This window comes from Montipora foliosa, chromosome 1, assembly GCF_036669935.1.
Source record: "Montipora foliosa isolate CH-2021 chromosome 1, ASM3666993v2, whole genome shotgun sequence".
NCBI lineage: Eukaryota > Metazoa > Cnidaria > Anthozoa > Scleractinia > Acroporidae > Montipora > Montipora foliosa.
Window position 1 is genome coordinate 65,174,840 of NC_090869.1, and position 20,000 is coordinate 65,194,839.

Here is a 20,000-nt window from a genome sequence, read left to right on the forward strand (position 1 = left end):
ATAGAATAATTTAGGAAAAGGGTCAAAATTTCAGAATCCAGTAAAAACACAAGCCCGTTCAAGCTCAGTTTGAGCATGGCCGACAAAAATATAAGGATTTGTATGAGGAATAAAGAAAGTTGTGGTTGACTGCCACCCCGGTAAGGCTCAATTTTTTATCAACGGTCGAAGCCGTAGCCACTTTGGTGACAAAGCAGCTCCTTCGAAAGCTTTTTTGTTGCAATATTCACCGCCTGATATTGCTCGCAGTACCGCTATTGCGTTAATGATGGGTGGAGATGAAAGTTCAATCTTTGTCAATTGATTCTGATGTGGAATTGTGACCATGGGAACATTTTATCCAGGAATATTTGACTCAAATTGGTGACTCCTGAGAATTTAGTCTCACCGGCGTTGGTATTTTACTATAACTGTCAACAACCCAGAAATTGAAAAATGGCTCAAATCTCGTCGGATCTGGAAAACAACCACACATGAAGGAAGCTATCCCCAATGGCAACAAGGTTAGACTTCTTAATTGAGATTTTTTTCATATAATTATCTTCTTAAGCTTTTTATCGGGATTCCCATACAAATCCTTATATTTTTCTCGGCCATGCTCACACTGAGCTTGGGGTGCCCGTAGTAAAAATAGCCAAAAATGCCCCAAAAGGAGTCTGAACATTTTTCTTTCGAGTTCGACCTTCTACCACTCAATGATCTTTTAATTACAGGGGCACCCAACGAATCTGTTCCTCACATTATCTGTTCTGCAGAGGAATCTTGCTGGCTGGCAAAAATACAGGTGTTTCGATTAAATGGCTGGGAAATTTTGTTATTGATAGAAGTTTTGCCTGGGAATTACTGACTTTTCCTAGCATTTCAACCCGAGCTGGCTGTAGAAACTCTGAAGACTGAGGACGACTTAAAAAAAAACAAACAAAAAAAACAAAAAACAAACAAAGAACCCCTTCCCTCTCCCACAGAGTAGTCACAAACATACGACGGCTGGTCGGAGTGATTGCGCTTGCGGAAAAAAACCTGTTCTGTCCCGGTTTTGTCGCTTTTGTTCGGTCCTTTTGGATCGAGGGATTTGAAAGCGCGCGGGAAATAATGTTATCTAGCTGGCTGGGAAATTTCTTGTGTGTCTTGCTGGGAAAAAGGAACAGATAATGTTTTCCCAGCAACACTAAAAAACACCTGAAAGTGCCTTAATAACATTTATTTTCATTAACTCGGGTATAATAATACATTTTACAACAAATCGGTCGTTGGGTGCCCCTGTAATTAATCTTTACCTTTAATCTTGAATCCATAATCAAATACTCCTAAGACGGTTTATTAAAATAACTATACTAAGATAAATTGACAATAATGAAATGAGATTGCAGTTGAAAAGAACTTCATTGTTTCCATACTTGATCGATCACAGGATACAAGGATATATCAGAGCCACGTAATAGATTCACATGGGAATCATTCCGTGTTCTGCAACTTATGATTGTAATTGTCAGAAATGGCATAATGGAGGATGTGATAAATAAACATATTTCCGCGGGCCGTCGCAAAAACTCGATCCAATTTCTGTTGCTTTAAAAAGCAGGTTTAACTTTTGAGCAAGTGCGTATCCTTGCGATGTCGTGGTGACACATCGTAGTGCGTTTTATATCACGCTGAAATCGAACTTAGCTCAGTTTAATACACGTTCGACTTTTTTGGCTGCAACTTGGCCACGGCAAAAGCTGCGTTGAGTTGCAGCGTGACAAAAAAAATGCTTATCAAAACCAAGCCTCGACATCGCTCGGTCTATTGCGCTTTATGTACGATGATGGCAAATTCGTCAGTTCAATTTATCTTTTATCCTTAGACACATATAGGCATGGTCCTGGTTGCAGTCAATCCTTATCAGGCGTACCCAATCTATGGAGAACATCACATCAACTTTTACAACCAGCTTACTGACACCGTCGACAAACCGCCACACATTTTTTCCACCGCTCAACATGCTTTTATCTCCATGAAAAGGCGTCTTCAAAACCAGAGTATTATAATCAGGTAAATTGATCGTCTTAAAAGGAAGGAAGATATTGCTACAACTACTCGAAAATCACAAGGGGTGCTTACGGCATTTAGACAAATAATCCGGATGGAATGATCATTGCATAAAGGAAGCGATTTTCCGAATTTAATGACCCATTGGATGAGAATGGCGCTTACCAATCAGTACACAGCATTCCCTCCCGCATTTACTCGATCTTGTGAGAAAGGGCCTGGAAACGGAACGATTCTCGCAAATGGTAAGGGCATTTCGCGAATTCCGTTCCGAACGGAAAAAGAGGACCACCTCTGGGGGTTGTCCACAATTACCGAAAAGATTTTCCGGAAAATTAACTTTCCGTTTGACCTAAAACCGAAATTTCTGGATTTTTGGCTAAATGGTAAGCACCCAAGAAAAATAGCTCATAGTAACCTGTTTGGTCTAATTCCGTTTCCAAGAAAACAAATCTTGATAGCACAGAAGATAATGTGTGGTATCAATTTTCTAATGTTTTTCCCAAGTAATCGTTTTTGTCCGAAATAAATTAATTTCTGAATCGCTGGTTTTTTTTTTTTTTCAAATTTCCCTGCCGAGTGCTCCATTAGAGATGATTACGTTAAAAATCTGGGAGACCCTACTGTCCTGGCGTGCGAAACGTTCATTTCCGGTTGCCGTCCGCGCCCCTAAAAAACGTCGCGCGCTTAAACTCCCTAACCCCGTTTCTTTACAGGCTTCAGTCTTCGCAGCTGCTTAAATTTCAGCTTAAACTGAAATGATCTTCAAGTCGTGTTTTTCAATTTTCGCAGTTGTAGTACATATATAATTTAATTAATCCAGGAACTCATGACCCGGAGCCTACAACTCTACTGTGTTCGTGTAACGGCGTTTTCACAGACCGATTTATTTTTAGATTGAATTTCCCGCGAATGAGACTCCCACAGGAGCCCGATGACCAATTACAAGAAATTAAGCTGACGTCATAGGGTCACCGAACCGGAACTGCCTCTGTTTTTTGACCTAATTCGCGGAAAGGGCTACTCTAAAAATTAACCTACTTGGGAAAGCGCCGTTTCACAGACGCTGTATGGAAGTTGCACGCTCCAGATGGTATCCTGATTAATCACAAAAACTACAATTTCCTCGATTGTAATTATTAAAAAAAACTGCTATTTTCCACTAATTCACTTGCCAAGTAGTTATCGGACAGTTCAATAAACAATCAAATTCAAAGTTGCAGTCTAAATCAACCAATCACATTCAAAGTTATAGTTTAAATCAACCAATTACAACCTTAGTTTCGATCACCATAGAAACAATGTACAAACTCCTAAATTGGGCTTTCTTTCTTTCTTGCAGAGGGAAATTAATTAAACAAGTTATAATTATGCCTCCTTTATCAGTCTTTAAATGCAAATCTTCCCTTTCTTTCATGATCATAACTTGGCTCTTCTACTTTTCTCGGAAATTGTAATTTTTTATGATTAATTGGTAAGAGGACATCTTGTCGTCCAATTCGGTGTGTAATCGCCCGTGATAGACATACCGGACTTCCGTGGATCTTGTTATCACTCGTATGATCACAGACCGGATTGGACTTCACTCAGTTCTGTCAAAACAATAGAGCCGTCGTAACAGCTCCTCGACAATGTCTATTAGTGGCTCCGTAATTACCTCTTAATTGATTGCTTTGGAAAGTAACTCTTTAAGATCGTTATACCGAGATAGAGAACAGACATATCTATACGCATGTATGCTATCAGAAACCTATAAGGGTTGAAACGTGTAACGGTCCCTTGTGTGCTGGGAAACAAGCTTCTGAATATTCCGTTTGCTAAGTACCATATTTGGAACAACAAGAGCGAAGGGTTTCCAAATATGGTACTTAGCACTGAAACATTCAACAAATCAGTTGGCACTGAATATTCGGAAGCTGTGAACGCGCGTTACACGTTTCAACCCTTATGGGTTTCTGATGCTATCAAAAGTATGTGCTGTATGTTCTTGAAGAGAGTAGAAGAATACTATCGGGAAACTCAGTACAGGAGCCCATAACTGGGATCGAGACTAGGAGTGTACATGTGTAATAACTGCCATTAAAGGTCATGAACCACGCAGATTAAACTAGACAAGAACTCAACCAATTACTCCGAAAAGCTCAACCTCGTTCCCAGGGTTCTGTTAGGAGAGAACCCTGGGAACGAGGTTGCGAAAAGCTAGGGCTGTCAACACTTAACAAAAACAAAAACCGGAAAGCATGGCCCCCGATACCCATAAGGCCTAGCAGACACTCTTGACATAACTTCTGGTGTCCGTATACTACATTACATTATTGTCAATACATTACAGAGTGTACAACTTCATTGTATTTGTGGAACGACGATGTTACAAACCGAATTAATTTTAGATTTATTTTCTCGCAAAACTAGACCTTTCCAGCTAATCACAAGTCTTGCATGAGAAATTATTACCAATGGGATTGGAGGTGGTCACCTGTGCAAGTCAAATCTTATTTAGAACTCGTCTAAAAAGAGCTTGATCTGTCAAAACCGTTACATTAACCTAGTTTCCTGGCTATGTGTTACTTCTCAAGTCTAATTTTGTCAAACAGTTAGTCAGACTTGCGGTTTATTTTCTCTTGTTTCTTTTAGCGGTGAAAGTGGCGCTGGAAAAACAGAATCTACCAAACTTATTCTTCGTTACCTAACAACTATCAGCGGTCAAAAAACAACACTGGATCGACAGATTCTCGACGCGAATCCAATCTTGGAAGGTATGTGAGAGTTATAGGCCTGAAGGGTTATGAAGCGAGGGGTTATCTCATATATTCTCCTCGATTGAGGGTTGCCCGAGGGCAACCGACGTGGGGAGTAAATCACATAACCCCGAGCCGTTGGTCTACAGAGTGTTTTGACCTAAAAAAAGGAATGGCGGCAATAATGGTGTACCAAACTTATCTTACGGGAATTAAAGTAACTCTATTTTTATGCAAATACTTCCTTTTGCTTCAGTAATCCAATATGACGTCTGGCCACGTGAGTGAAAACACTCCATATCTTTACTTTAGCGAGAATTCCGTAACCGACCCCAGAACAAATTGATGAAATAATGTATTTATTGTCCATTTTGTTCAACTTGTTTTTCCTTAAAAACTAAAAAGTGTTCCGGTGTGCTAACGAGGCACATGCTGTTTTGTTTTGTTGATGTTGACCAAAAATTACCGATTACGGGTATTCGATATTCATTTCTGTAACGCAATGGATTTGGCATCATTCAAGTTGTTTGCTGCATGGTTTCAAGTTTTAATTTCCAGTTAGTTGTTTGTAGTCTTCAGTTGCAAGCTGAGCGATGTCGAGCGATTCTGAGAGGGAAGTGTTTGTGACACTCAAAGTAGTTTTGGAGGCAGTATTCTGGAAATTGATACAGCGGAAAGCTATCTCTGGTTGAATTCAAAGAGAGCGAGTTGGTTGCTGGTGACTTCGGTTTTTTGTGCTGAGGATATTGTCTCAGGGAGGGGGAGGGGGTTTTTTATGTATTAATATGTAAGGGAATAAGTCACATAACCCCCTTGCATACCAATACATAACCCGTTGCATCTTAATTAGCTCCCCTCTTTCCTTTAAAGGGGAACTGAAGGCAAAAAAATAAGCACTTTTCATTTACACTTTAGACCATGCACAATAATGTTTTCAACTTTTTTTCTGGCATATCCGTTGTTTTACCTAGAAAAATGTTTTTATTTCGACTTTGGGCCATCAGCATTGCGGCTCAGAATGGAGGAGTCAGCGGTCATTTTGGCAACTTATGACGTATGATATGGGGAAGACATTCGAGAGCGCCCCACTTTTAGAAGCAGTGTTTTTGATTGATGTTTGTCTTGGATATTGCGTCCGCGAAGAAACAGCAAAACAACGAAGAAAATATCCACAGCAGCACTTGTTTCTCTTGATTACGAAATCTCTCTTCCCCATATTATACGTCACAGCAGGGTGCTGATTTAGTTTTTGAGCCCGCGCTGAAAAGGCAGAAACAGCGGGAAAAGCCCATCTTCGCACGTAATTTTCTCGCAAAAAAAAACAGAAAACGAGAAGAAATAACCACACACACTTAACTTTACTTATATTAGGCTTCTCCAAAAACAATGTTGGAAAAATTGGTGAATTTGGCCTTCAGTTCTCCTTTAAAGAATCAAAGCCGCACCCAGCGTTTCAGACACTTAAGGACGGGATTATGCCTTTACTCCCCTATGAAAAAACAAAGGGATTCGAGGTAAAGTAAACTGTATTATATCACTGTTACGTCATTTCACCTTAAAACGATAAGAGAACGAGCGAGCTAAGAGACCGTAATGATTAAGGCGCATGTACGACACATGACGTCAGTTTTGCCACTTCGGCGTGCCAAACTAATTCTCCGGGAATCAAATTCACCTTATTCCAAAATGGCTGCTATTTTAGTATTCTTTTGTTTGATTGCAAACTGGCCCTTTTGGATTTTACGTTTGAAAGAGAGGCCAAAAGGGCCAATTTGCAAGGAAACAGAATACTAAAATGGCGGCTGTTTTGGAATAAGGTGCATTATATTCATTAGCGTCCTTCTCTGATTCTAGGCCTTTTTGCTGACTTTGGTCCTCCCTTCGATAGCAAATTCTTAGAAATTGGGGACTGGTCAATTAAGTCTTTATGCAATGTATGCATTTTTGGAAGCCGCAAATATAGGTAACCCCAAAGAAATCCGCGCGTATTATGTCGAAGCATCGGATAAAGTGTATCACATCCCATTTTCGGAGCAATCCTAATAAAGCAAATGGTTGCGGTTTATTCCATTCTTTTTACAAATTAGCTAAGTAGCTGTTATTTTTTTGTTTTAAAGCGTTTGGTAATGCAAAGACAGTAAGAAATGATAACTCCAGTCGCTTTGGCAAGTATATCAACATTTACTTCAACCGGAATGCACTAATCGAAGGAGCAAGGATTGAGCAGTATCTACTGGAGAAATCTAGAATCGTTTACCAGGTAATGTAAATAGCGATACTCACCTTTACGTCAGCTAGGCCTTTTGTCATTAATGTGCCAACCAGAGATCTATTGGTTGTCGAAACAAAGGTTTTTTTGTTCTGTGGTTGGCAAATTTTAAATGTCAAGAGAATTGCTTATAAACAATGAATATCGCTATTTTGTCATAATGAAGCGAAGTACTGGATCGTGCAAGTGAGTGTGGTCCTAAGAAGGATTGTTTAGGATGACATTGATTGATGTTTCGACAACCTGAGCGGAAGTCATCTTCAGTGCCAAGATTCCTCTCCAGTTGTCGAAACGTCAGTCAATGTCATCCGATACAGAGTCCTTCTCACCCGGACGATCGTACCACGCTTAATTGTAATATGGCCCCTGGATTAAAAACATTTACAATTTAAATTTAGTCTGTCGTTATGATCATATAATCTGCTAAAGTAAAGTAGCAAGGAATTAGGTCGTTTAGAAACGACACTGCTTCGGCAACGAAAACGATTTTTTGCACTATCTTAAGAATTTCGTGTACCATCTTCCTCATTGTACCATATGGGCGAAGCTTCCTAAGACTAAATGGAACAATTTACCGTCGTATGCTCATGTGGTCGCCAAAACCTCACATTCCTCGGAATACGACAAAGAAATATACTTAAATGCGTGCGACTTGTGCAGACGACCGTTTTTTCGTCCTTCATCCAATCATATTTTTGCTCTCTTGCGCTGTCGCCGTCTCTGTTAGGGGAACGCCACGAAAGAATAGTCTTCACTTTTTTGCAGATGCCTGAAGAGCGGAATTATCATATATTTTACCGACTGCTTGCTGGATTGACAGCGGATGAGAAGGCCAGGCTCCATCTGACAGTGGCAAAGGATTATCACTACCTCTCCCAGGGGAATTGTCTTGCTTGTGAGGGAATGGATGACAAGCAACAGTTTGCTGACATAAGAAGAGCTATGAAGGTAATTTAATAAAGGAACTTTTGCACTACACTCAATCAGGCTCAAACAAATCCAGGGAGAAGAGTTAAGATTTGCAGAAGCAACGAGTTCGTAGACAGCTTCGTAATCTCACTGGTATATTATGAAACAATATTGAAACACTTTCTAAGAAGTAAAATTACTTCTCGTCTGCACTTTATTTACTTATTTATTTATTTATTTCTTGAACTCGCGTGCTCTGTTCAATCACGCCTGGTCCAGTCCCCCGAAAGAAATGACACCTGACATTAAAAAAATTCGGCTTACATTTGCAGATTGATTTATTTGTGTTTGGTATTTCAGGTGTTGATGTTTTCCGAAAAAGAGACCAGCATCCTCTTTACTTTACTTGCAGCCATTCTACATTTAGGAAATTTACGCTTTCAAGGTAAAATACGATCACATAAATTTCCTAGTGGCTAATCTCATTGAAAACGCTATCCAGTTTTCTTGTTGATCCTCAAATCAGAGCTAAAATAACTGAATTGAACATCAGTGTTTTGGAAGCACAAGCTCCGAAGGTCTCTTAAATGGCACGTAGAATTTCAAAACTTTATTAAAATTTAATCATCATCATTAGAGAGGCCCTGCCAGGACGGGGAAAATTATCCTTGTTCCCTTTAAATATTATTTTGCTTGTGTTCCCTTAAGCGTGTTCCCGAAGTTGCTTTCAGACTTGTTCTCAGCTTTTTCATCCCTTAAGGGGTTTATGTTCCCTTGTTCCCTAAGATATTTTTTCTTTGTTCCTCAGTTCAAATTAGCCAAGTTCCCTTGTTTCCCAAGGAAAGGCCACATTAGAAGGGTCTCATTCGAAACCTATGACATAATTTCAAAGCGGTGTTTTTCTTTTACTCGTTAGCCTTGATTCAAGACAATATGGAGGCCTGTGCGATTTCCACTGATGACAGCGTCGCCTCAGTTGCTCATCTTTTACAGGTTCGTCACGTTGCTTACCGTTGAGAAAACTCTGGAGCAGGGTTGGTTTGACATGATATGTAGAAAAAGATTTTTTAATAACATGTATAGCTGTCAATTTCTTGAGGAAGGATCGACCAAGTCTGCTAGCAGGCTCCGCGAGAAGAGAGTCTGCTCGCAGGCAAGGAATGATTGTCCGCCGTTGTTCTTCAACAGATACCGTCACAGAAAATTCACGAGGCTTTTACAAGCAGATCCACCTTCGCCTCTGGGGAGCTAATCTACTCTCCAATCGGAGAAGAGAGCGCAAGACATATAAGGGATGCTTTTGTGAAGGGAATCTACAGCCGACTATTTATTTGGATTGTCCAAAAAATAAACTCTTCGATATGTGGCAAACCTATGGTAAGTTCACAGTTGAGCCATAAAAGGGATTTCGCACGCATTATTTTGCTCAGCGGCTGACTTGATAGACTCGAGCCACCTTCTCAGCCAATAAAAGGTAAACAGGTTGTAACCAAAAATGCGCTTTCCTTTTGTCAGAACTGGCCGGCCAGACCCATCAGTTTTCAAAAAAAAAAAAACCAACAATTTGAAGGAACTCTTGCACGATGATGATCCCTCGCATTCTTCTGGAGGAGTCTATGTCATCCTCGAAGTTTGTTAATTTGATGGCGTTGTAGAGTTAGTCCCTCCAAATGCCCACTCTAGGCGGTCAGTTTTTTCAAATGGAAAGCGTCCGAAGTCTCGCTTGACGAGTTTTCTAGCGCTTGGGGCCAGCTGCATATATCTCCTTTGCGTTGCGCAGTTTTGTCTGCTCAGTATTCGATTATTTAGGGAGGCGGCACAGTGCAGTGGTGAGGGGCGCTTGATTTGCAGGCGAATGACCACCATGTGATCACCATGTGGATTTGCCTACGACTCAGTTATTCCGAAATCAAATGTATTCGCTTTTTAAATAGCCAACCGGTAGCCTACTCGTGATTTGAATTCAGTGTTACTTCCCGACGTCCCCTCGAGCTTCAATCTTTAAAGGTCACGGTGTATAATTAAAGGTTATGTACATTACACTCGTGACATGTACTACATCGAGACCGAAGTGATCAGTGCAACAAACTGCATCTTCATTTAACAATGTTCTTATTCATGTGCTAAATTAAAATCAACAGGAAGACACAGAGGGCCGAGTATCACTTGGAGTTCTTGATATCTTCGGCTTTGAGAATTTTGAAGTAAACAGGTCAGTAAAGAAGTTTCACGGAAAGTTTTTCCATACATAAACTACAAAATTCTAATGCTTGTTTCCCGTTTTTCTCTGCTCAGTTTTGAACAACTTTGCATTAATTATGCGAATGAGAAACTGCACAGCTTCTTTGTTGATCACGTGTTTAAAATGGAACAGGTGAGTGAGGCGGACTGGGGACGATTCTTAAAGATAAATGCAAAGCAATATCACGTTAGCCACTATCAAAAATACCATAATACTCTTCGTTTTTTCCTCCAAACGTTTGCATAAGCATTGTTTTTATTTTCTCTTGGGGCTTACAATGGTCCCAAGAGAAACTGGAAACAATTCTTATGCAAACTTTTAGAGGGACAAACAAAGAGTATTATGGTATTTTTGATATTGGCTAATCGGCTTTGCTAGGTAAACTTTGGATTCATCTAATAGAGCGTTTCACTCACGTGACCAGCAGCCATATTGGATTACCAAAACAAAAGAAAGTATTTGCATAAAAATAGAATTCGATTACTGGAGGATTAGTTTGGTACACCATCATGGCCAACATTTCTTTGTTTTGGAACACTAACATGGCCGCCGTGACGTCTTTTAAAACGCTCTATACGCCATTTCCGAGTTCATGTCTGCCTCCTCTTCAAAGCGAATCTTAGTGCAAAGTTTTTCTTACGGAGATTAGTTAATTCGTTCTTATTTAAAGTAGAACTAATTTCCATCGCCAAAACTTCGCTCTTAGACTCGCTTTGAAGAGGAGACAGACGTGAACTCGGAAATACTAAATAAGGTTCAATGAAAAATCGACTCCATGCAAAACATTGTCTTCACCAGGCGACATATGTTTTTGAAGAGATCGGAGATGAAAAATCAAAATGGAACAAAAAATGCTAATAAACGACGACCTATTATTGAATGAATATTTCTTTTGTTTCATTTGACTCAACTTGACTCAACTCTTGCTTTAAAATATCGTTTAAAATTAACAGTCAATATTTTACCACACACACAAGCAATTTGACACATGGATAGAAAGAAATGGTAAAGAAAAGGAAGAAAATGGGCAAGTAGACAGCCAATGGGTTGTAAATCAGGTATTTAAGGCATTTGCATGTAACGATTTAAGATTTGGAAAAGGGAGGGGGATGGGAGTTGGGGGGGGGGGGGGGAGCTTTGCTTCCTGTAAATTAAAAGAATACCTGGCTTTCCACCAAGAGGCTTCATTTTTAATTTGCAGGCCGAATACAGTCGCGAGGGTTTAGACTGGAGTCCCATAGACTTTGTTGATAATCAAGAAGTGGTAGATACCTTGGCACGGAAACCTATGAACTGCTTTGCGCTTATGGACGAAGAAAGCAGGTTTCCTCAGGTAATTTTATAACATTGTGTGAAGACAAGTTAAAAGAGAAAACAGCTCACTTCCGGTTGCCGTCTGCGTCTCAAAAACGTGCGTGCTTAAGCTCCCTAATATGCCAACCAGAACCTAATTGGCCGTTGAAACAATGACTTCTTTTGTTCCGTGGATGTCAAATTTGAATATCAGAAGAAATGTGACGTCAATGTTTGTAAACAAAAAGTATCGCTATAATTATCTCATTGGTTGTTCAGTGGCTTCCTTAGCTCCAGCAGGAGCTCATTAAGGGCCATCAAGCGGAGACTGAAAAGACTGAAAAGACTTAAAAGTTAAGGAAGATAAATAGAATACACAATGTGTACCCATTATTTAAAAAAACATGGTAACACACACATATAAACATACATTACGACTAACCTACATTTATTTATTACATTATAAATTATATACAACTATGCAGTATTTTCAGCTGCATATAATGATTTATTATATATAAACACCAATGAAATACCAAGTGAGCTTTATGTGTGTACGTCTTTTCATTTGGTACACTATACATTATAAATTATATACAACTATGCAGTATTTTCAGCTGCATATAATGATTTATTATATATAAACACCAATGAAATACCAAGTGAGCTTTCGCGCGAAAACATGATAACTTCACACATAAAGATAACATGTTATTTTCACACGTGGAAAGATCGCCGTTGCTATGGTTGCATATGAAAATCGCGCCTATTGATGCCTTTTGGGAAATGATTTAGTATTTCATTGGGGTTTATATAATAAACAGAATATTAAATGATCGCTTGGAGATACGAAATTTCTCTTCTCGTATTGAAAAACATTTCACCCGTTCGCTGCGCTCACTCGTGAAGTATTTTTCAACACTCTAAGGGAAAGAAAATAACACAAACAGCGGTGATAAACATTGTATTCCAACGCATTTTTATAAAACTTGACGTTTCGTATGTTTATCACCGCTGTTTGTGTTATTTTCTTAATCAAGCTACGATGGCCTAAGAACAAGAGTTTATACGATACTCTAAGGGAAATTTCGTATCTCCGCGCGGCCATGTAATATCCTCTATATAATACTGTCTTTATGCACATATAGGGAGATTATTCAAATATATAAATAATTTATTATACCGGTTCAAGAGTACTCTTGGTTAGTAAAATTATTCTGTTGACGATGATTAGTTTCATCTCGTTAGTGGATTGTAAAAAGGATAGCAATTCACAATGTGCGTAGTTTGAAGGCAGCGTAAAGAACGCTTGAAAACTAGGATGACCAGTGGCCTCAGCGATTTTTTCCAGGATCGCAGATGGTCTGTGCTTTCCTTGGTTGATTACGGGAAACACATCAATGCAGCGCCACAGGAACTTAGTCTCCTGGATTTACTGCTGCTCGCGCTGCAAGCTTCTACAGGAACCAGAGTTTCCACCAATGATAAGGCCAAATATGAAAAAAATTACATGTGTACTAACATTTAATCGTGTATCTGGTCATTTCATCACTTTCCTGGATTTGTATAACTGTTTTTTTTCCAGGGAAGTGACGAGTCGTTTCTGCACAAGCTCAATTTACAGCATGGTAATAGTAGCTGCATTGTCAAGAGCAAATCACAGTCAAAAGCCCGTTTCGGTGTGGTTCACTTCGCAGGAACAATTCAGTATGACGTCACAGGTGAAATTAGAATTAAGAAATACGACCACAGTTATCATAAAATGTTTTGGTCGTAAAGACCACATGCACATGGCCTTGAACCTCCTGCTTCAGCCCTATTCACATGGTATAAACTAACCTAGGTTCGACCCGGGTTCGCCCCTACTTTGTTCGCACGGAGAAGTGCAGAAAACTGATGTGAGAGCGTACCTTGGGTCGAACCAGAGTTTGTTTTTACACGCTTGCGCGTTAGTTTTCAGAGCAGGACTTTGAATGTAGCAATATAGCCACAACATGGCAGACGGCAATTCTTTTTTCATAGTGGAGATTTCGAGGCGAATGTTTATAATCGAATCTCTGGCATTAGAGTGTAGAGTTTAGAGAGAAGAAAGCGGATGAAAAACAGTCGAGTTTCTACCCCAAAACGGCTCACCACCCATCTGAAGTAGAGATCTCGAATTGCCCGAACAACATTCGACAACCTGGTCATTCTTTTGTCACAATGGCGTCCAAACAACCTCCCCCGATAAACGTGTTGCAAGTCAAGAGGCAGAAATTGGTGGGATCAAATACGCGCGCAACGTTCGATGGATAAACGTACAATGCCATGTGTCAATTTAAAAATTAACGCGGCTTCGACCCAGGTTTGCGTTCACACGACACCTCTTTAAAAGTAACCTAGGTTCGACCTTGGTCGAACTTAACTCTGGAGATGAGTGGCCTTAAAGCCAGAGGGTAACCAAAGCTTTCGTCATATATATTAATATAATAATATCACTGACTTTTAATTAAAACCGGTTAGAGAAATCAAAGGTCACGAACAAAAGAAATAAGTCAGAAAATCAACTGAAAAACTACAACCACGTTTAACATATAGTAACGTAAATGTTAATGAAGTGTTACCCCTGGGCATTTGGCTTTTACAAAAAAAAAAAAAGGTCAAATGCACCCTATGTTGACAGTTTACACCGTCAAATGCCCCACCGGTTAGGGCCTCACAAAGGACCGAAAATACCCCACGCTCCGCGCAAGAAGCAATTTTAAATGAAGTAAAAAGAATTGGAGAACTGCTTCAAAAACCTCTTTCAACGTTTACAGCGGCTACAACCGCTTTACGGTTGGCTTTTTCCTCATTCCAGACTTTAAAAAACGGTATTTTACATTTAAAAAAAAAAAAAAAAAACCAAGATACTGGTAAAAAGCCGACACACGTGTAATTGTGGCGAGGGAAATTCCCGTGAAAAAATTCTCTAGGTAGCGACCGCTGACCAACGTTTTTGTCGATAGTCAAATGCCCGCCCGTACGCGTTTCGTTTCATGTCAAATTCCCCACTATGCAGAACCATCCTCTTGTCAAATGCCAGGGAAGGGGGGGAGGGGGGGGGAATATGGGCGCAATTGGAATTGATTAGTACATTACAAACTGGAATACTGCTTTCTTGGCTAGTCACTTGTAATTTTTAATAAGGGTACATCACCACCATACATACATACATACATACATACTTAATTGACCGCTCCCCATAGGGGCTTTTCAGCCCGGGGGGGGGTACTCGATGTATCCTTGGTTGGGGAGGTGCGACGCGGCCCCTCATACCCTGACCCTGTTTAAGACAAATATCGCTGATTTTCGTACCCATTTTAAGACAGAATTCCGATTTTTGATACCCTGTTTAAGACATTTAACCCAGTTTTAAACAAAAATTGATAAATCAATACCCTGATTAAGACAAATAATGATAAATTCGATACCCTGTTCAAGACAAAAATCCCGAAAAACATACCCTGGCTGGCCGCACGTCCCCATTAAGCCCTTATGAGGGAGTACCCCCCCCCCCCCCGGGCTTTTCAGGGCCAATGAAACACAATCAACGAAACGACAGAACACAACAACAACCCTGAACAACAACCCTGAACTGGCCGGAGTAAAACCAGTTGGCTATTTACAAGTGCAGCTGGGAAGTTGAACCAGGGACTACCAGGAACAAATTCAACGAGTGGTCAGAGCGGGTCTTGAACCCGGGATCTCTGGATCTCAAGGCAAGCGCCCTAACCACTAGGCCACACTGCCTCACCTTGCAGATATAAATCTAAAGCCTGCTTCCCATGTGATCGTCTGTATCCCCTCGATCGCCCCAGTCGTTTCAAATGATGTTCAGACGACTGGGGCGATCGGGGCGATCGGGGCGATTCGGACGATCACAAGGAAACCAGGCTTTACAGTGATATACAGAAAATGTTCGTTGAATATAAGTTCCAAGTGGAACGAAAACTTAACAGATTCAACACAACACATCTGTTCCTTTTTTGAAATAGGTGGTTTCAACTTACGGTTTAGGGAGCCAGTTACAGAAGAAAATGACAAACACGACACAAAAAAATTGTGCAATTTTTAAAACTTCGAAGAAACAATAGTCTAGCGTTGTTTTGGGAAAAAAGCGTATTTTGAAGTGGTTCCGCGGGTTCCGGAGGATACGCGACCGGGGGACCCAACGAGAATATAGTTCCAAACCACTTAAACATAGCATTGTTAAACGTATTTTGGTATTTAAACGGTAGATATAGGCATATTTTAATGCCCTAAAAATTCTTTATCTGTTCCGATTTCCTAGTTGAAAGTCTTGTGATCCGAAAATTATAGGGATCAAAACTTACCTTTTCGAAAATTTCAGCCAGAAAAAGGCTCCCCTCAATTCTATGTGAGCTTTTTAGGGTAAAAATCCGTTAAAAATGGGCAATTAGACCATTTTTCAGATGTTCGAAAATCCTAGGACAGGCAGGCAAGCAAGAAATTTTACAAGAAATGTTCCGAAAATTCTAGATCTGAAATCGTCTTCCGAACAGATATTTTCCGAAAATTGACGTTGGGTGCCCCTGCCGCGATCCACAGTTGTTCCTTTAGTAACACCTCCATGTGACAACGAATCCTTGCAAGAGGTCACACTTTTCCTAGCTTTTTCATTGAAATGCTTCGAGTTTCTTTATTCACTATTATATTTGTTTTTGTTATTTTGCAAAACGGCACAATACCCGGCCAATTATTTGCATATGAATGACCTGTGTTATTATATGCATCGCGATCGTTTGAATGGCGCTACGATGAAAATGAGATGTTTCTTGTGAACATCCCTGATTTGTACAGTTAACCGCAGCCTAACTGTTGTCCTTAAGGCTACCCGTGTTTAATATTTCAACTGATTTTAGTGCCCTGTTTGATACCTTCGTTGGTATTTAGCGGTCATCTTTGAAGAACGTGTCACAGAATCAGCTTATTCAAGACATGCATGCACGAGCACGTACACGCAAGTCACTGTGCACCGAACACTTCAGCTGCTGATTAAATCTCTGCCGAGATCCTATGTTTTTTGCTGGCAGGATTTTCACTCACAGTTTTTGCGTTCACTTGTTACGATTTGTCCCTGGATACTGCTGATTTGCAGCTTCGATATTTGAAGGTAAGCGTGATATCTCAACCGGTAAAAAATTAAAGCCTGTATTTATACGAGACTTCTACCTACAAGATGTGTGTGTTGATTATTACTCTGATTATTACCTATTGTCGACTTAAAATTTTATGAGGCGAAGTACTTATTGTGGTATCATCAAATTAGTTGCTTAATTTTGCTGACAAGAAAATTAGATTTTCGCCGGATCATTTATACTCCAGGGGCACCCAACGACCAATTTGTTGTAAAATGTATTATTATACCCCAGTTAAGAAAAATAAATGTTATTAGGGCATTTTCAGGTGTTTTTCAGTGTTGCTGGGAAAACATTATCTATTCCTTTTTCCCAGCAAGACACAAAAGAAATTTCCCAGCCAGCTAGATAAAATTGGTTGGTTTCCCAGCCAGCTGATCAAATTTATTTCCCAGCCAGGAATTCCGCGCGCTTTCAAATCCCTCGATCGAAAACGACCGAACAAAAGCGACAAAAGCGGGACAAAACAGGTTTTTTCCGCAAGCGCAATCACTCTGACCGGCCGTCGTATGTTTGTGACTACTCTCTGTGAGAAGGAAGGGTTTTTTTTTTTTTTTTTTTTAGTCGTCCTCAGTCTTTAGAGCTTCTACAGCCAGTTCGCCGACGGGTTGAAATGCTAGAAAAAGTCAGTAATTCCCAGTCAAAACCTCTATCAATAACAAAATTTCCCAGCCAGCTCAATCGAAACACCTGTATTTTTGCCAGCCAGCAAGATTCCTCTGGGGAACAGATAATGTGAGGAACAGATTCGTTGGGTGCCCCTGATACTCCGGCGTGATTTCATCGCCTCGTTGAATCACAGTGGTTTACAGTATTAGCAATAAGAACAAGCGGAAGCACTATGATTCTCGAAAATAAGGCATTTAATTTTATTTAATAATACTACGATGTAGTGGAATTGGCAAATTACTTTGCAATGAATACGTGAAGTTTGAACCTCCAAAGTGTAAAACTAAATTTTAAACCGCCTTTGAATAGAAATGAAAAAAAATAAGTACTTTTTATATCTTTTGTTATAGAAATGAAAGCAAGTTTTTTTTTCAGTCGAAATCTTATGTGTAAGGCCCGTTTTAAACGTCGCATTTCACAAAGAAATCCTCAAAAGAAATGTGACATAAGTGCTTGTAAACAAAGCTTAAAAAAGCTCCACAATGGGTGGACGATTGAAGTCTCTATTGTTGCCGGAACCTGAAACGTGTCTTTTATGCAAGTAATCTAAAGCCACTGGGTGGAAAGGGAGAATTATTATGAAAGAATAAGAATATGAGCTAAGGATCCCTATGAAGTAAGGATTGTACCCTTTGTTTCCCTGACATTTAGAAGATTCCCAAATCAACCGAGACTTTCCAATGGGGAATTCCGCCGGACCTTCCACTTATGGTTACTCGTCGCCTCTAACGCATTACTAAACCACGAAACAGCGAAACAGCGCAACATCAAAAAACCATGTATGACCCCACCATACTTTGAATACTAACCGACAAAAGGTTGGATTTGAGATTGAATATCGTTTTAGGCCCGTTTTCGCTCCTAATTCATTAAAATTAAGGACGCTTTCCATTTGGCAGAACTGACCGGCCAGACTGGGCATTTAGAAGGACTAACTCTACAACGCCTTCAAATTAACACACTTCGAGGATGATATATACACCTCAAGAAGAATTCGAGGGATTATCATGAAAGTGTTCCTTTGCATTTCAGTCCTTACAAACTGTCGGGTCTGGCCGGCCAGTTCTGACAGAAGGAAAGTGCTCTAATTAAGACTGAGATTAGGAGCAATAACGGATATTTAATCTCAAATTCAACTTTTGTCGGTTAGTATTCAATGTATGGTGGGGTCATACATGGTGTTTTGGTACTTCGTTTCGATGTTTCGCTGTTTAGTAATGTCCTAGCCTCTCCGACTCAACAATAAGTGGTCAGAAACTAAAGGATACTAAGTTGTGAACTGAAACACAGTGTGATATAATCCGCTCAGTGTTTTCTCACAATCTCTTCCTATAGGTGGATCGATAACACGATGAATTTTTCCTTTGATCAGAAAAATGGAACGATTTATGAAGAAAAACTGACGACTTTTTCTCCATCAGCGTGCATAGCGTGGTTTACAATTCTCTGCACGGAGGGTGTTGCTATAGTAACAATCAATGCCCTCGCAATCGTTGTGTACCTAAAAGAGCCCAGTCTTCGCAGGCGCAGCATGTACCTGGTAATCAACCTGGCAGTTGCAGACATGTGTGTTGGGGGAATCTCGCTGAGCATAGATTTGTTTAGTTCGGGACGTTCTTGCAGGCTATGGAAACACTACTTGTCTCCCGCCGGGGAAAGCATTTTAATTTCTGTGCTCTTCGTCTTTACAATGGCATCGGTGACAAACCTCGCTGCTATTTCTTTAGAGCGGATGCACGCCTCGTTTCGTCCATTGAAGCACAGAGTTATCCAAAAGTGGATCTTTGAAGCAGCCGTTGTGGCCGTTTGGTGTATCGCTGCCTTATGCTCTGCGTTCATGTTCTTGGACTTTATTTTTACATTAGGCAGTCCCGGAGAGTTTTATTCATATTTGTCATTATTGGTTTGTTGTGTTTTTATTATCCTTGTTTCTTACTCAGCGATCGTTGTGAAAATATATTTCGGGAAACGTCCTCAGCACCATGGCGCTGTTTCCAGAGAAAGAAAGCTGACTAAAACACTGTTCATTGTGACGGTTGTATCGCTAACGTTGATGCTACCATACATATTTTTTTGGTTTCTTATTTTTTCAAAACGACCTTTTTGGGCGTTCTCCGGTCAAACGCTTCATTTGCGTTTCTTTCTGGTCTCCTTAGCTTATGCCAACTCAGTGGTAAATCCAATTTTATATGCATTTAGAATACCAGAGTTTGAGAAAGCCATGTTTAAATTGTTAGGCTTTAAATCACATGCTTAGATTTCATGACTCTCCGTTAATGATCTGGATTCTGACCATTCAAAGTTGGATACCAGATAAATAAATATTTTGCGCGAAAGCGGTTAAGATGATTGAATGCCCGTCTAGAGCACTCTCGAGTAACGGACCTCTTTAGCTTTCCCATTTCAGACCACGTGATGTTACTCTAGGGAACTGTTTCTTTCAAATGTAGCCTTATGCAGCCTTATGCACGTGTATATGTACGCATAACTTATGAAAAGACAAAAGGAAAATTCCCTTGGGAACATCACGCACTGATCACGTGGTCTAAAATGGGGATACAAAACGTACAAGCTAAAGAGTTCTATTAAGGAGCTTAAGCATGTGACGTTTTTGAGACTCAGACAGCAACCGGAAGTGAGGTGTTAACTTGTTTCCACACAACCACAAT

At 40.1% G+C, this 20,000-nt stretch overlaps 2 protein-coding genes across 2 annotated transcripts in view; both read left to right on the plus strand.

Moving 5' to 3' along the window:
* Positions 1–20,000, plus strand: part of LOC138005105 (unconventional myosin-VIIa-like) — a 47,686-nt gene that overhangs the window by 4,706 nt on the left and 22,980 nt on the right. Inside the window, exons 5-15 of the mRNA XM_068851387.1 lie at positions 1,847–2,034; positions 4,666–4,787; positions 6,887–7,029; positions 7,804–7,986; positions 8,308–8,392; positions 8,864–8,940; positions 9,136–9,324; positions 10,089–10,159; positions 10,243–10,321; positions 11,391–11,522; positions 13,068–13,203. Coding sequence (XP_068707488.1) covers positions 1,847–2,034; positions 4,666–4,787; positions 6,887–7,029; positions 7,804–7,986; positions 8,308–8,392; positions 8,864–8,940; positions 9,136–9,324; positions 10,089–10,159; positions 10,243–10,321; positions 11,391–11,522; positions 13,068–13,203 — 1,405 coding nt within the window. The remainder of the gene's footprint in view (positions 1–1,846; positions 2,035–4,665; positions 4,788–6,886; positions 7,030–7,803; positions 7,987–8,307; positions 8,393–8,863; positions 8,941–9,135; positions 9,325–10,088; positions 10,160–10,242; positions 10,322–11,390; positions 11,523–13,067; positions 13,204–20,000) is intronic.
* LOC138005115 (adenosine receptor A3-like) lies at positions 16,553–19,730 on the plus strand. The gene is made up of 2 exons (XM_068851395.1): positions 16,553–16,637; positions 18,667–19,730. Exon 2 carries the CDS (start codon positions 18,683–18,685, stop codon positions 19,586–19,588), a length of 906 nt encoding a protein of 301 aa, XP_068707496.1. The 5' UTR covers positions 16,553–16,637; positions 18,667–18,682; the 3' UTR covers positions 19,589–19,730.